Below are 16,520 nucleotides of genomic sequence, written 5' to 3'. Positions count from 1 at the left end.
AAGTCATTCTTATTTATTGAAGCCAAATGCCAAACAAGGTAAATTATACACTTGTCAGGCAAAGATCTAGCATAAAGATTTCTGTACTTAAGTTGGAAATGTTAGGAAGGGTTCATTTTATTGCTGAATTCTCTCTCAGTTTTCCTTCAATAAACTACATCTGAGGAGAAGGTCTGAGTTTTCCCCTGAGATCCACCATACTGAGAGGCTTCGTCTCTAGCTTGCTCACTGATGCTATAAAGTGGCTCAGCTGATTTCCACAAGGACTGGCCTGGGAACCTTTCTCAGGATGACTGAATCTGGATTTAAAGAACAATTAGCACCATGCAGAGTAAGCTTTCCCAGCAGGTAGAAGGGTAACAAAGTTTGCAACAACTTAATCAGTAGCAAGAGGTGAAAGTCTAGTGGGCAGAAGGACGTATTTGGTGCTGCATTCTAACATGAGATTTGTAAGATAAGTTTTATTTGCACATGTACATCAAAATATACAGTGAAAAGATTTCTTGCGTCAAATCCAATCAGCGAGGATTGTGCAGGGGCAGCTTGCAAGTATCACCAAGTTTCAGGTGTCAACTAGGCATGCCCACAACTTACCAACCCTAATGCTACCCATATGTCTTCGTAATAGGCAATAGACAATAGGTGTAGAAGTAGACCATTCGGCCCCTTGAGTCTGCACCGCCATTCTGAGATCATGGCTGATCATTCACTGTCAATACCCAGTCCCTGCCTTGTCCCCATATCCCTTGATTCCCCTATCCATCAGATATCTATCTAGCTCCTCCTTGAAAGCATCCAGAGAATTGGCCTCCACCGTCTTCCGAGGCAGTGCATTCCACACCTCCACAACTCTCTGGGAGAAGAAGCTCTTCCTCAACTCTGTTTTAAATAACTGACCTCTTATTCTCAATCCATGCCCTCTGGTACTGGACTCTCCCAACATCTGGAACATATTTCCTGCCTCAATCCTATCAAATCCTTTAATTATCTTAAACGTTTCAATCAGATCCCCTCTCAATCTCCTCAATTCCAGCGTGTACAAGCCCAATCTCTCCAATCTCTCTGCGTAAGACAGCCCTGCCATCCCAGGAATCAACCTAGTGAATCTACGCTGCACTTCCTCAATTGCCAGAATGTCCTTCCTTAAACCTGGAGACCAAAACTGTACACAATATTCCAGCTGTGGTCTCACCAGGGCCCTGTACAAATGCAAAAGGACATCCTTGCTCTTGTACTCAATTACCCTTGTAACAAAGGCCAACATTCCATTTGCCCTCTGTTGCACTTGCTCATTCACCTTCATTGACTGGTAAACTAGGACTCCTAGGTCTCTTTGCATTTCTCCCTTACCTAACTCTACACCGTTCAGACAATACTCTGCCCTCTTGTTCCTGCTTCCAAAGTGGATAACTTCACATTTATTCACATTGAATGACATCTGCCAAGTATCTGCCCACTCACCCAGCCTATCCAAGTCTCCCTGTATTCTCCTAACGTCCTCTTCGCATGTCACACTGCCACCCAGTTTAGTATCGTCAGCAAACTTGCTGATATAGTTTTCAATGCCCTCATCTAAATCGTTGACATAAATCGTAATGTAGGAGGAAACTGAAGCACCTTGAGGAAATCCACGCATTCATAGGGAGAAAATACAAAGTCCTTAGCAGAGATGATCACTGACGCTATAAAGTGTTCCCACTAACTGCTATGCTGGCTGACTCATTTTTAATTAGCTGTCACACATTCCCTTGATGCACTGATCTCCCCCTTTGAGGTGCAATAATTTCCTCTTTTCAGTGTTACTGATATCTTTGTAATCCCCAGTCCCCAGCCCATTTATTGAACTTCAATGTGGGGACAGTAAAATTACTTAACAACTTATTCTGGTGCTTATAACATTGTGGACACTTTTGATTCCCCTGGGGGTGATATTATTTGTCCAGTAGGTGTGGAAAATACCAACTAGGTTGCACTGATCACTCATCTGTACCAACTGAAACAACTACAGTGGATTCTGCTTAATTTGGGCACATTGGGACCAGTACATTTTGGCCCAGTTAAGCAGCTGCCCCAATTAGCCAAAGTTGCATGGAAATAGTTAAAAAGGTATTAAAAAAAGAAAAACTGAGTAACAAATTATGTATCTAAATAAAATACAGAACGAATTATAGCACTAACGACAGTATCACAGTACTATAAAACAGTGTATTAGTTCCTAATAGTTATCGATGGAGGAATTCAGCCAGTGTACGCTGCCATGTTCATTTGATTGACTGTAATTGAACAAGATCAGCACAGACACCGAGTGCAGATAGTGGACTGCCTTCATACAATGCCATTGATGATTGCATCCTCCAAGTCTTCATTTTCATTGTAATATTTAAGATTATTGGTGATACCTTCAAATTCTTTGTAGTTCTTAACTTGTTGAAGTAGTGAAATTGTTTCATTTTCATCCTGGCCTGTTCTGGCATCTCCAAACCTAAATGCTTGAAACTACAGTGAGCAAAAGTGTTTGGACTTGTCTTACTGCATACTTCTCACCAACTACCAGTGACAAAAATCACTGCTTTTTGAACACAAACACACACAACTGCCACAATTTAAAAATTGTTTGCTCTAAGCACAGAGTAGCATCTAGTGGCCACATAAGTGTGGGTAACTGATACTAGTTAAGAGCCTGCTTGGCAATAACCTCCTGCCCGAATCCCTGTAATTTTCTGGACTAGTTTTTTTTCTTTAAGTGTAGTCCCAAATAAGCGGCTGCTCTGATCAACTGATGGTCCAATTAACTGGAATCCATTGTATTGGCAAAATGCAATAGTGTAGTTTGCACTCCACCTCTCCAATGAGAATTAGATACTAGAGACCTGGACCTCACTGGCTAGACCATGTAGATCTGGTTTCTTAACTGACTGACATGTTTTTGGATAGGATGTTTGGCTTTGGTGCCATCAGGTGCAAATTGGACTCATTTTGACAAATGTTCGATCACCGCTTCCCTCTCTGAACCCCTATGTCAACAAGTAAGCATCTACTCAAAATGATTTGCCCCATAATCTTGCACAGCTTAAAAATAACTCTGACAAATAAAGTGTGCTGTCTCACCAAATATTCTTTGTAATATTAAAAGGGAAACTTCCTGTCATTTGATTAGTCCAAGAAAGATGGGTTTAACTGTGGAAAAAAACATTTTTTAATAACAATGTGAATCCCCTCATAGTGAGAGTAATCTGATTTTAAGCAGTACCAGATTGTGGACTAAATTAAAAAAGACTGAAAATGGCTTGATTAAAAGGGAAGACCTTCCAGGTACGCTGGGCCTTTCTGGTCAGTTTTCAAGAAATAGAAATGTGATTCTAAAACTATTTTTGTTTTAGCACCCAATAGAAGTGACTATTTCTGGGACAAGCTGCAGCCCGGAAGCTTGTGGAGGTGAGGGGCAAGTTTATTTACACAGAGAATGGTGGGTACCCAGAATGTGCTGTCTGGGGTAGTGGTAGAAGCAGAAACATTAGAGATATTTAGATGGGCACATGGATATATGGAAAATGGAAAGATACGGACATTGTGGGGCCAGAAAAGATTAGTTTAGTTAGCCATTCAATTACTAATTTAATTGGTTCAACACACATTATGGGCCAAAACGCCTGTCCCTGTGTTGAACTGTCCTAGGATCCATGTTCCCACCCTCTCTACGGGCGTACCAATTATTGTAGGTGGGGTCTGAGTCTGGTGGGCTTTACTGCTGAAATCATTATGTAGAATGAGGAAATTATGCCAAACGTAATTAGTGGGAACTTTAATTTTGGACAAATTGCCAGAAGAAAACCAATGGAATTTGACCTAAAATTCTATGCCACTCTGTGTAAATATACTGAGCCCAAACCCCAAGCACGTATCTTTCAGAGGTGCAAGTGCTGTCAACTGAACAGACTAATATAAAGGTCAAGGAGAAGCAATCACCCAGGGACAGTGCCTAATCCCCGCTCTGTGTAATACAATCCTGAATGATAATAATGCCTTTCCAAGTTTCTGCCTCTGTGCTTGCAGAACTGCTTTGTACTGAGAGACAGATGAGACACAGTGGGCACAAGTACAGATCGAAAGGATTTACATGGCAGGTCAGACTGAATGGGTTTACATGGGCAATTAAACTAATGCCCCAATCAGATTCATAATTGCTGTAATCAGGGAGGGTACATCAACTCTATTAATAGGATCATTCGATTGGATGCCTGTTCATTGACCCTGGAGTGAAGCATGAAAACACCGAGGTGGGCCTCTGCTCAGGATTAGTAAGTTTTAAATAGGTGCAGTATAACAGTAGCTGCAGCTTTTGGTTTAAGTCCAGTAGCCTGGGCCATCTATTTGAAAGCTGGGAGTTGTAAACCACGTCCAGAATTGGAGTATTTAAGCATTTTTGAAATTAATCAGCAATAAAAAACTAATTAATGAAACCTATCGAATACTGAAAGGCCTAAATAGAGTGGACATGCAGAGAATGTTTTCTACAGTGGAGGAGTCTAGGGCCAGAGGGCACAGCCTCAGAGTACAAGAATGACCCTTTAGAACAGAGACAAGCAGGAATTTTTTTTTACCCAGAGGGTGGTGAATGTGTGAAATTCACTGCCACGGATGTCTGTGGATGGAAACATTGGGTATATTGAAAGCGACGGATGTTGAAACTGGCGAGGGAGGAGTTCTGCAGGAGGGGTGTGGGACAGATGGCAGTGAATGAGTGCCAGAGGCAGTGGGGTGGGTGGGGTGGGGGGGGGGGGGGGTTTGCTTTGACACATCCAGCCCTGGGACACCAGGCAAGCCATTTGATTCCAAACAATTGTTTTATTGATCATTACAGAATGTCTCCCTGGTGCTTCCCACTTCCTTCCTGCTTTCCCAACCAGAATTCCTCTCTCTGCTCCCTTCCCACTCTCAGTCCACAGTAAGGACCAACATCAGAATCAGGTTTGTCATCACTCACATATGCCATGAAACCTGTTTATTTTTCTGCAACAGCAGTGCAGAGTAATACATAAAATTACTGTGCAAAGTCTTAGGATCCCTAGCTACATGCTGCCTATGTGCCTAAGACTTCAGTGCAGTGCTGTATGTATTGAAATCCTGTGAGGTTTTCTTTGTCTGCCTCTGTATCCATCGCTATCTCACTCACTATATTCCTCCATCTATCTATCCTACTCCTACTCACTCTTTACCTTCCAATTTTATAACCAACTCTCACTGGGTTTCTGTGGGGTGGGGGAGGCACTTTGTGAATGTGAGTGTAAGTATTTTGCAGATTTGTGTGTGTGAAAATGAGCGCACACCTGAGTGTGAGAGTGGGTGAATGAGAGAGCAAGAGTGAGTGAGACATTTCGTGTGCAGCTTCGAGAGTGCAGGGGAACCGTGACACTCCCGTAAGGAACAGTCTGCTGCCATTCACTGGCCGGGCCCATGTCTGGTGAGTGACTGTGCAGAGAGCTGCGTTGGTTGGCCCATCTTGTGAGACAGTTCTGGGCAGCGCTGATGCCGTGTGAGGGACTGATTTCAGCAGAAAGTAGTACTCAGTGATATTTTCCGCCTCATCTTCGGAGACACTTCCCAAGCCAGCCCTGTCTCTGCCTCAGATACTCACCTCCCTGGGGTCCTCCCACAAGATCCCAATTATGACCAGACCTTAGTGTCCAGCCAAATGTGGGGGCATTACCATCTCCCAGGGTCAATTGGCACCTAGCCCACTGGGTTTGCTGGAAAAGTAAGGCTGCCTCTGCTTGCTCACTGTTTTTTGGCTGTGTGAATCAAACAGAGCTGGCAACACCAAGGACTTGGGTTCACTCACTCTGCTGACCAGCCATGCAGCCAGGCCTAAAAGACAGAGGGTGCTTCAAGAGGCCAGATGGCATCCTCCTGCTCTCGCCACTTGCAGACTTGGGTGACGCATTTCGGATAATTTCTCACAAATGATGAACAGAAGGAAGCTTCACTTCTTCATCAGTTTTTAAGTAAAATGGATTGAACACCACAATAATCATCTGGGCAGATCTCCAGGAAACAAATAGGAGACGATTCCTCCCGACTTCTAATTGTGATGCTTCATTTAACATGGGTCGTTTACTGCACCAGGCCTTCTCCCTGTGTGATTGAATATCTACCCCAGCTCTGCAGAATTAAATTCAGCATCTTTAATATTCAGATTAAAACTGCTTGTCAGAGATCCTCCACCCTGTTTATAATGGATCTGTCAAAAAGGAATATTTGAAGGTGGACCAACTTTCCGAATAAGTTCCTAGATTCCCACACAAATGTTGGTAGAATGCAGACAACAAATTATTATTTTTAGGATTATTTGTGCAAATGTTCATAAACAAGATTGAAATTTGTTTAATGTCACTTGCTGTGCACAGGGGTAAAGGAGAACAAAACAATTGTTACTCCAGAGCCGATGCAGCAAAAAAACCCACAAAAGATAAAGAACACAATAATTCTAAAAACCCACAAAAAATATAAATAGCTTTAAACTGAATTCCCTGACTAGAAACTTTGAAACACTGTCAAGAATGTAAAGCTAGCACCCATTACTGGGCAGTGGAGTAGCTGCTGCATCTAAAGAACATTTGATTTTGCTGTAGTTATGAGGCATTGGAATATATCCAGTCGATCCAGCCTTGTTCTGTCTCTTTGCTGCTCTGTCTCTGTTCACTTTCCACACTCCCCCTGCTTCAGATATTAGTGCAATTTTTTATTCACTATAACCCGTGGCAGATTTTATGGACGACTCCTTGTTACTGATTCCCCAACCGTAGGAAATAATCGTTCATGATGTAAAATACCAATACTGTTACCAATTCAAAAAATAACTTGATTTAGGTCCCTGTAGCTGTTTGATTCCCCATGTAATTTCCTCCGTCTTTCTGTCTGTTTTTCATTAATTCTGTCTTTCCCTTTCAGAGTGTAGTGCTTATGCAGCCAGAGTTCTAAACCACTGAGCCAGGAACACATTTAAATTATGGGGGAGAAATAAATATAACACCTCCTTATTCACAGACAGATAGGTTTCCAGGTACAAATAAAGCCAGAAATTTATTTTATTTAGAGGTACAGCACGGTAACAGATGTTTTTGGTCCAGTGAGCCTGTGCCCCCCCCACCCCATTGCACCCATGTGACCAATTAAACTACCCACCCACAACAACACACACAAACTGCTGGTGGAACACAGCAGGCCAGGCAGCATCTACAGGGAGAAGCGTTGTCGACGTTTCGGGCCGAGACCCTTCGTCAGGACTCAACCCACCCACACGTCCTTTCTCGATTGTACAAGGAAACCGGAGTAGCCAGAGGAAACCCACGCGATAATGGGGAGAACGTACAAACTCCTTACAGACGCGAGGTGCTGGTGCTGTAATAGTGTTATGATAACCACAACACCACCTTGCTGTCCCAGTGTGGTAAGGAGGGGGGCTAGTGCACACCTGCTCATTAATGCAAGTACCTGATCAGCCAATCATGTGGCAGCAACTCAAAGCATAAAAGCATGCAGACGTGAATAAGAGGTTCAGTTATTGTTCAGACCAAACATCAGAATGGGGAAACGACGTGATCTAAGTGACAAATTTCAACTCATTCAGAATGCCGCTGACAGACTTTTAACTAAAACCAGGATGAGGGAACATATCACTCCCAGCCTAGCTGTTCTGCATTGGCATTCTGCATCTTTTATTTCTCTTACTTGTTTTTAAAGCTCTCAATGGTCTGGCACCGGAGTACATCACAGATTTTTTTCATTTTATAATCCAAGGTTTCGGGTCTTCTTCTGCCAGTCTCTTAAATTTAATCAATCTCCCTCAAAAGATAATTGGCAGATCATTGGTTTTGAACTACGCTCCTGAACTGTGGAATTCAATACCTGAAACTATAAAGCATGCAGACTCAGCTGACATTTCTGAACACCGGCTCAAAACCTCTTTATTTAACCTTGCTTATAACTCACATCTTTTTTGTCTTTTATTTTCATGTTTGTATTTTATTGTATTCTAAAGCACTTTGAACTCCTTTATCTGTATGAAAACTGCTCTATAAATAAAATTACTATTATTATTATTACTACCAGTCTAACCCTTCACTCCCACAAATCCCTTCATTTTTTTCATCCATTTGCCTACCTAAGAGTTTCTTAAATGTCCCTCATGTATCGGCGACTACCACCGCCTCTCGTAGCACATTCCATGCAACCACCACTCTGTGTCAAAAACTTACTTCTATGCATTCCTCCAATCACATTAAAATTATACCCCCCCCCCCGCCCCCCGTGTTAGGCTTTCTATGTTACCTTTGTCGCCAGAAGTCGTGTCAGGTAGATCTCGGACACCATCTTACTGCCCCGATCGCCCTCCTTCTGGTCTCCATGCTCGTGGTTCTTGACCAGATGCCAGACCTTGACTCCGGTCTCCAGATCAGGAGTGATCATTGGGGTGCGGGAGCGCAGGCTGTCAGGGCTGCCTGTGTTTCGGATCATGGTTTCTGTAAGAGAGAAGGGAATGTGATCTGTATTGAACTAGTCCCTCTCACATGCTCAGGATTTCTGAGGTTGGTAAATCTAGCGATTCTAGCACGGTAAGGCACCACGCTTTGCAAGTGTTGTAGTTCAAAGTGCTTTAAAATGGGATAAAAGTGCAAACATGAAAATAAAAGGCAAAAAGATGTTGGTTAAAACCAAGGTTAAATAAATAGGTTTTGAGCTGGTATTTATAAGTGTCTACTCTGTCTGCATCCCATATAGTTTTAGGTATTCAGTTCCATGGTTTAGGAGAGTGGTTCAAAAAACTCCAAAATCAATCTGGACCTGTCTTCCACTTGGCCTTCCATTTTTCTTTCATCCATGTGCCTGTCCAAGGTTCCCTTCAATGTCCGTAACGTATCTGCCTCCACCACCACCCTCAGCAGTGTGTTCCAGGCCCCCACCATCTTCTGTGTAAAAAAACACCTAACTGACACCTATCCAAAACTTTCCTCCAATCACTGTAAAAAGAAGTCTTCTGATATTATCCTGGGTAAAGAGTGCTGGTGTTTACTCTGTCTAAGCCTGTCTTTGTTGAAGTACACAGTTACTATACATGGCCAAATTCATGCTCAGAAGGCTCAAAGTATTTATCTTCAGACCCCAATGCAACAGCTGAGGAATTCATGGAGTCATAGAAACAGGCCTTTTGACCCACCTAGTCCATGCCAAAACCATTTAAACTGCTGACTCCCATCGACCTGCACCGGGACCATAGCCCTCCATACCCCTACCTTCCATGTACCTATCCAAACTTCGCTTAAGAGTTGAAATTGGGCTTGCATGCCCCACTTGTGCTGGTAGCTCATTCCACACTCTCACGACCCTCCGAGTGAAGAAATTTCCCCTCGTGTTCCTCTTAAACGTTTCAAATTTCACCCTTAACCCGCGACCTCTGGTTGTAGTCCCGCCCAACCTCAGTGGGAAAAGCCTGCTTACATTTACCCTATCTACACCTTCATAATTTTGTATAAATTAAATATAGCTAATTAGACAAAGATCTAGAATTATGGAAAACAAGTACCATTGACTATAAAATGTAAATGAGAAAACATATCATCTTTGTCTGCCTGCCATGCTCACTGGATCTAAACTATACCTGATTCCAGATCCACAGGAATATGTTTAACTCTCTGAAATGGCGTTGCCAGCCGTTGAGCTGAAGGTCACTTAGAATGAGGCAACAAATCTTGGCCTTGTATTCAAAACAAAACAAAAATTGTAGAGCATAAATAGCAGCAGGAGCTAATTAGACTGGATGATGTATTTTTGTGTAAATCTTCCGTCATTTCTCTCATTAATCAGCTCTCTGTTTCTTGATCCAAAACAACAACAAGCCCACACTGGCCGGGGGAAGGACAACAACGGAAGATAAGCTTCATCTAGGATGTGCTGTGAAATGGGAGAAGGGTTGGTCAATATGGGGCAGATAGAACTCACCATATTTGCTGGCTGAGGTTCGAGAGACAGTGGAATTATTGACAGCATTGTACGCCGTTGTTTGCTTGGGAACCAGTGCAACTACAGAGCCATCTGTCACCTATGGAGGATTGGGGGTTTTGGAAAGGGAAAAAAAAGATGAAAAACTCATCAAGCAACTCAAAGATTTTGCTTTTTGTTCTAATTGCACTGAAAATAATGAATATCTGGAAGAGACTGCCAATCAGCAGCATAGTCAAGGGATTCATTTGTACATACAGCAACAGATAATCTATGGAAGGATTATTGTCAACAATTTAGTGTGGCACAATCTTTCTTAATTTTTCTGTGTAAAAGCAGGTGCCAGCCAATGCTAGCTTACTGGGAAGACTGTAAACTGCTCTGGAACAGAGAACAGATCTCTAACTCCTTTCTTCAATACCCATATATTTACTTCATTTAAGGGAGCGTTAACTCCAGATGTGGATTCCTGTCTGCATGACAGCAAATCCCAATTATTGATGAGACCAAGTTCCAGAGCTCAGAAGGATTCGGTTCCATGCACAAGCACCACCATCACCAGCAAGGAGTTGATGACCATGCATATTGATAATCTCAAGACAAAGTTAAATTAGAGGGAGTGCACCACGGCAAGTTGTGGGCACAGCCCAATCCATCACAGGCAAAGTCCTACCCACCATGGAGTGCATCCACAAGAAAGCAGTATCTATCATCAAGGATAGCCACCATCTAGACCATACGCTCTTCTCACTTCTACCACTGGACAGGAGGCAGAGAACCCTTTGGCCCCACACCACAGGTTCAGGAATAGTTATTACCCTTCTACCATCAGGCTCCTGAATGAGCATGGGGAACTTCACTCACCTCAATCCTGAACTGATTCCAAGACCTACAGACTAACATTTCAGTATTATTTTTATTTGCACTGTTTGTCTTCTCCCGTCAATTGGTTATATGTCAATCTTGCTCTGTTTATGTATAGCTTTTTTGTAAAATTCTGTTATAATTCTTTATTTACCGTAAATGCCCACAATAAAATTAAACTCAATGTAGTATGCGGTAATGTATACAGTATGTACTTTGATAACAAATTTATGCTAACTTCTCCCAGGTTCCACAATGGGCAATGAAGCCCTATAGACTTCCCAGAAGCCACATTTGTCAACAAGATGGCAGTTATTCTGTGAGAATGAAGAATCAATACAGTTGCCAGAAACCATACATCTAATAAAGTATTTCAGTCTACAACATATGGGTTGGTAACACTGAACTGTATTCAGAGACCAAGAAGGAGAGAGTACATGGAGAAAAAGTCCCTCCAGACTCAGCACCATCTTCTGGTCCAACTTACAATGAGAGTCTTTTGACCCCTTTCTATGTCCTGGATAACACCTAACCTACTCTTTAACGATCTTCACCACAACATTTTGCCGATATCCTGCATTGTGAACCCTTTACCACAACATTTTGAAAAAAGAAATCAATGTGAGAACTCTCCACAAATGTCCAGATCATGGTGATTTAGGACTGAAGAGCAGGCCATTTAGTCCATCTTGTCAATACTTTCCAATAAGACTGTTCAGATTAATTTCACTTCCCAATTTGTGGTTTATTATTGCCTACTCTACAATGAGACTTTGGACTCCACCATCCTTTCAGACCAGTTGTTTTTGATCTTTTTATTATGTTAGAGATACAACTCAATAACAGGCACTATCGGCCCAATGTGCCTGCACTGCCCACTTGCACCCACTAACCTGTACATATTTGGAATCTGGTAATTTGCCAGCAGTACTCACTACCCATGATGCCACTGGCATTTAAGGCAGCAATATAGGTCCTCCATCTCTGGCAGTGTTCAGGGCTTCCTTTATTGAGCTAGTAGCCTCCTTTTGGTTTTCACTACTATCAGTCACGTAAGTCTTAGGCGGAGTCTCAGGAACATCATTGCACTCAGATGCAGAAGGATTCTTCAGTGCTGTTTCTGTAACTTTTTTTTGACCAGTCAGGGTTGTTAGCCCTGAGCTGAACCCTCAAACCTGGGGGACCGGTGTCTGGCCTCTACCCTTGGATCTGTTTGGCCTGGGTGACCCTACCAACAGCCAAAGCATAAAGCTTTGGGATGGTCTGAGTACCTCAGAAACTGCTGAGCTCCTGGGATTTTCACCCACCACAATCTCTAGCGCTTATAGAGAATGGTGCGAAACACAAAAAAAAAATCCAGTGAGCAGTAGTTCTTTGGGCAAAAACATCTTGTTAATGAGAGCGGTCAGTGGAGAACGGCCAGAGTGGGTCAAGCTGAAAGGAAGGTGTTAGTAACTCAAGTAACCATGCATTACAACAGTGGTCTGTAGAAGAGCTTCTCTAAATGCACAACATGCTAAACCTTGAAGTGGATGGGCTACAGCAGCAGAAGACCATGAACATACACTCAGTGGCCACATTATTAAGTATAGGAGGTACCCAATAAAGTGGCCAGTGAGTGCACAGTAGCTGTGCAATGTCCCTCACTAGACCCCTTCACTCCCGGGAAATCAAACCAGCCCATCCAGACTCCCCTTCTGACTCAAGCCCTCCAAACCAAGCAACGTCCTTGTGAATCCGTTCTGTACCCTCTCCAGCTTAAACACTGCTTTCCAGCAGTATGGTGACACCATACTCCAAAGTGTTCCCCAACCAGTGTTTTGAACATAGAGTCACAGAAAACTACAACACAGAAGCTGGCCCTTTGGCCCATCTGTTACTGTCATCGACCTGCACCTGCCCTCCATACAATTCCCGTTCATCTACTTACTCAACCCTTGTACTCAGTGACTCAGTCATTGAAGACAACAATGCCTTATGCTTTCCTCACCAGCATGCCAATCTTTGTTGCCAGTTTCAGGAGCTATATACCTGTGTCCCAAGATCCTTCATATCAAAAACACCATTCACTGTAAATGAGAAAATTATTTAAGAATGTTTAACAGGAGTCCATTAATGTTGCAGGAGAGTTGTGCATAAAGAAAAAGACACACTCATGAATCTATTGAATTCTCTGCGGAGGGTAGCTCAATGACTGTAATTTGCTGAGAGCTTTACAGGCACAGATCCAATATTGGGATTCAATTGATGTATACACTGTTCAAACATTACTTGTACAGTTAATAGTTTTGGCTGCATTAGCACATTGTCTACTTGCACCACCCTGCGTAGAATCTCATCTATCTCTCTCTCTCTCAGCAAAGATCTAATTCTTCATGTCACACTTATTGACCTAATTTGGTTACAGCTTTTATTAGAGCCACAGCAACTAAATGCAAGTGGGAACGTGTGGAGGGAATGACGACAGTTATTACATTTCCTGGGAATTGCTGATCTTCCAGCCACTGGCAGAGCTACAGCTCAAGTTATTTCAAGTATCACCTTCCTATTTCAGAATCTTTCTTAAGGTAGAGGAGACCGTTCAGCCCACTGGATCTATGCAAGTAATCTATTTCTCCCTTTTTCCACTCTTACTTGCCTGTAATCTTTTCTCTCTCACCTACCCATTACTCCACACTTCCACCCACCTACACTAGGCATGCAGCCTAAGGTTTAATTAGTTATTGATTTATTACGAAGAAAGCATGACAGTGTCTCTATTTCCTTAGGAGTTTCTGGAGATTCGGCTGGACACCTAAAACTTTAACAAACTTCTATAGATGTCTAGTGGAGAGTATATTGACTGGCTGTATCACAGCCTGGTATGGAATTACCAATGCCCTTGAACAGAAAATCCTCCACCAAGTAGTGGACATGGCCCTGTCCATCACGGGTAAAGCCCTCCCAGCCACTGCATGGAGCGTTGATGAAGGAAAGCAGCATCCATCATCAGGGACCCCCACCACTTAGGACATGTTCTCTTCCCACTGCTGCAATCAGGAAGAAGGTACAAGAACCTTAGGACTCAGCATCTTCTGACAAATCCGATTAACCCTAATTTAATCATGGGATAATTTATGATGGCGAATTAATGTACCTGGTACGTCTTTGGACTGTGGAAGGAAAATGGAGCACCCGGGCAAACCCAAGCATTCCACAGAGTCCTTCCAGAACAGTGTGGGAATTGAACAGCTAACAGCAACGATACCTGGACTGGCCCTGGGTTACTGAAGCTAATAAGCAGCAATGTGACTGCTGTAACACTATGCTGCCTTCCATTGAAAGTGCTGCTCTCAGGCTGGAGGAACAATACCTCAAATTCCATCTGGGTAGCCTCAATCTGATGCTAATTCCTCTCCTTCCCCTTTCTCTTTTCATTCTGCATTCTGGCTCCCCGCTCACCCTCCTCCTCTCTCCACCTGCCCGTCACCTTCCTCCTTCCCTTTCTCCTATCAGGTTCCTTCTTCTTCAGCCTTTCACCTCTTACACCAATCATCTCCCAGATTCTTACTTCATCCCCTCCCCCACCTACCCACCTTCCTCCTCCACTGGTTTCACCTATCACACGTCAGTTTCTTCTCGATCCCCTCCTCCCACCCTCGTATTCTGGCTTCCTTTCCAGAGCTGATGAAGGGTCTCAGCTTGAAGCATTGGCTGTTTATTCCTCTCCCTAGATGCTGTCTGACCTGCTGAGCTTCTCCAGCATGTTGCAAGTATTGCCTCTTTTATACTTAATTTCACAATGCTTTTCAAAGCACATTTTACCAAAAATGTAGAGTTCATAGATCAAAAGCAGAGATTGTGGTCCAACTGTTCATTCTCCAATTACCTTCCTGTCACATATTTTATCACATTATATCTACATATCACATCTTTTCTCTCATCTCTAATTAAATCCTGGTGTTCCCCATTGTGGTGTTCCCTCTCAAACATCCACATCGTGTGGTCTAACCACTCTGTGGATAAAGAGGTTGCTCCTAAACTTATGACCACAGAACATAGGAGCAGAATTAGGCTACTTAGCCCCTCGATTCTGCTCCATCACTAAATTATGGCCAAATTTTTTCAACCTTATTTTCCCATTGTCTCTCTGTAACCTTAACACCCTTATAGATCAAGAATGTATCTATCTCTGCCTTAAATACACCTAATGACTTGGCCTTCTCAGCCCTCTGTGGCAATGATATCCACAGATTCAACACCCTCTGGCTGAAGAAATTCCTCCTCATCCCAGTTTTAAAGAGTTGCCCTTTATTCTGAGGCTGTGCCCTGAGATTATAGACTTGCCCACAAATGAAAACATCTCTCTGTCCACTTACCTGGGCCTTTCATTATCTGGCAGGCTTCAGTGAGATTCCCCTATCATCCTTCTGAAGTTAATTGAATACATGCCCAAAGATATCAGATGTTCCTCATACGCCTTTCAATCTTGTGATTATTCTTGTGAATCTCCTCTGAATCCTCTCCAGAGTCAGCACATCTTTCCTTAGACATGGGGCCCAAAAGTACTCCATAATTTGCAGATGGATTCGTTAATAACAATCTTAAAAATCTCTACCACCATAAGGCAGAATATCTGCCAAGTCAACATCCTTGGAGTTCCAGGTCTGTTTACACGTCCTCGTACCCAACCAACAAGCGCTGCTTATCACTTGATGAGCTGGTAAGAACTGGCACCGTATTCTGTGGACCTCATCATATTACAACTACAGGGTGTGTAAGCTGAACCAACAATGTTCATTTTGTCCCTTCTCTCACAAACAAATCCATTGCCTCAGAATAAACAGCTTCCAGTAGCACTGAATGAGTGGATTCACAAAAGCAGAGGACTTCATCAGTCTGTAGAACACAGAAGAATTATTTTTTTTTAATTCACCAGCTTCCTTCCTTTAGCATTTTGAAGGCTGCTTGCAATCGAGTCTGGTTGTTGCTCAGTATTATATGACTACAGCCTTTTTTATGTCATCGACCCCTACCATTAACTGAGGGGTCCCTGGACCCCGGGTTGGGAACCCTTGCTGGTCCTGTGGGGACATGCCTTATTTTGGTTGTCGAAAGTCGCTTCCATTGTAATTGGGTAGTCTAGAAGCTGCAGTTGCTTTTCCCGTTGGTGTCCAGTTTCAAATGTCCTGGGTATTAAAAATAACTCATGGAAGGGGCTTGCTCTCTTCTTCCTTTGTTTATGACAAGACCTTTGGGAAGGTATGCTCAGTGCACACTTTTAACAATGTATGCTGGCTGAATGTACACAGGTCTGCAGAGTATTCACCTTTGTAGTGTCTGTAACTTGGGGAACATTAATGTTTGGTCAAATTTTTACTCTTTGTAAATAAATGATTAATAAACCTGTTCACAGAGAATGCTTTCTGCATCACTTGCCAGACCAACGAACCTGATTGAGCATTACACTGCTCTAGAACAACTTCAGGGTCATGACAGGATGCCAGTGACCAGGGCTCAACTGTGTTGGTTATTCGCTGCAAAGAACTCCAGAGGAATCAAGGGAGATTCAAGACCGTGGTGCACTGTAGGAACCACCACCCAAGTCCAACCTAGGATCAAAGACTCCTTTTCCTCCCACGTTCCAAAAACACACAAGTTTGCGTTAGTAAATTATGGGC

The 16,520-nt window shown here is 43.0% G+C and overlaps 1 protein-coding gene across 6 annotated transcripts in view; it reads right to left on the bottom strand.

Annotated features, from left to right (window-relative positions):
* The window catches only part of plxna4 (plexin A4), a 721,825-nt gene that overhangs the window by 21,028 nt on the left and 684,277 nt on the right, over positions 1-16,520 (bottom strand). For all 6 annotated transcript variants that reach the window (XM_059987082.1, XM_059987079.1, XM_059987077.1 and 3 more), the window contains 2 exons: positions 9,997-10,096; positions 8,329-8,519 (listed from right to left, as the gene is read on the bottom strand). In XM_059987082.1, the coding sequence (XP_059843065.1) occupies positions 8,329-8,519; positions 9,997-10,096 (291 nt within the window). The remainder of the gene's footprint in view (positions 1-8,328; positions 8,520-9,996; positions 10,097-16,520) is intronic.

This window comes from Hypanus sabinus, chromosome 13 (genome assembly GCF_030144855.1).
Source record: "Hypanus sabinus isolate sHypSab1 chromosome 13, sHypSab1.hap1, whole genome shotgun sequence".
Lineage (NCBI taxonomy): Eukaryota > Metazoa > Chordata > Chondrichthyes > Myliobatiformes > Dasyatidae > Hypanus > Hypanus sabinus.
This window is presented reverse-complemented; position numbering and strand designations above follow the sequence as displayed.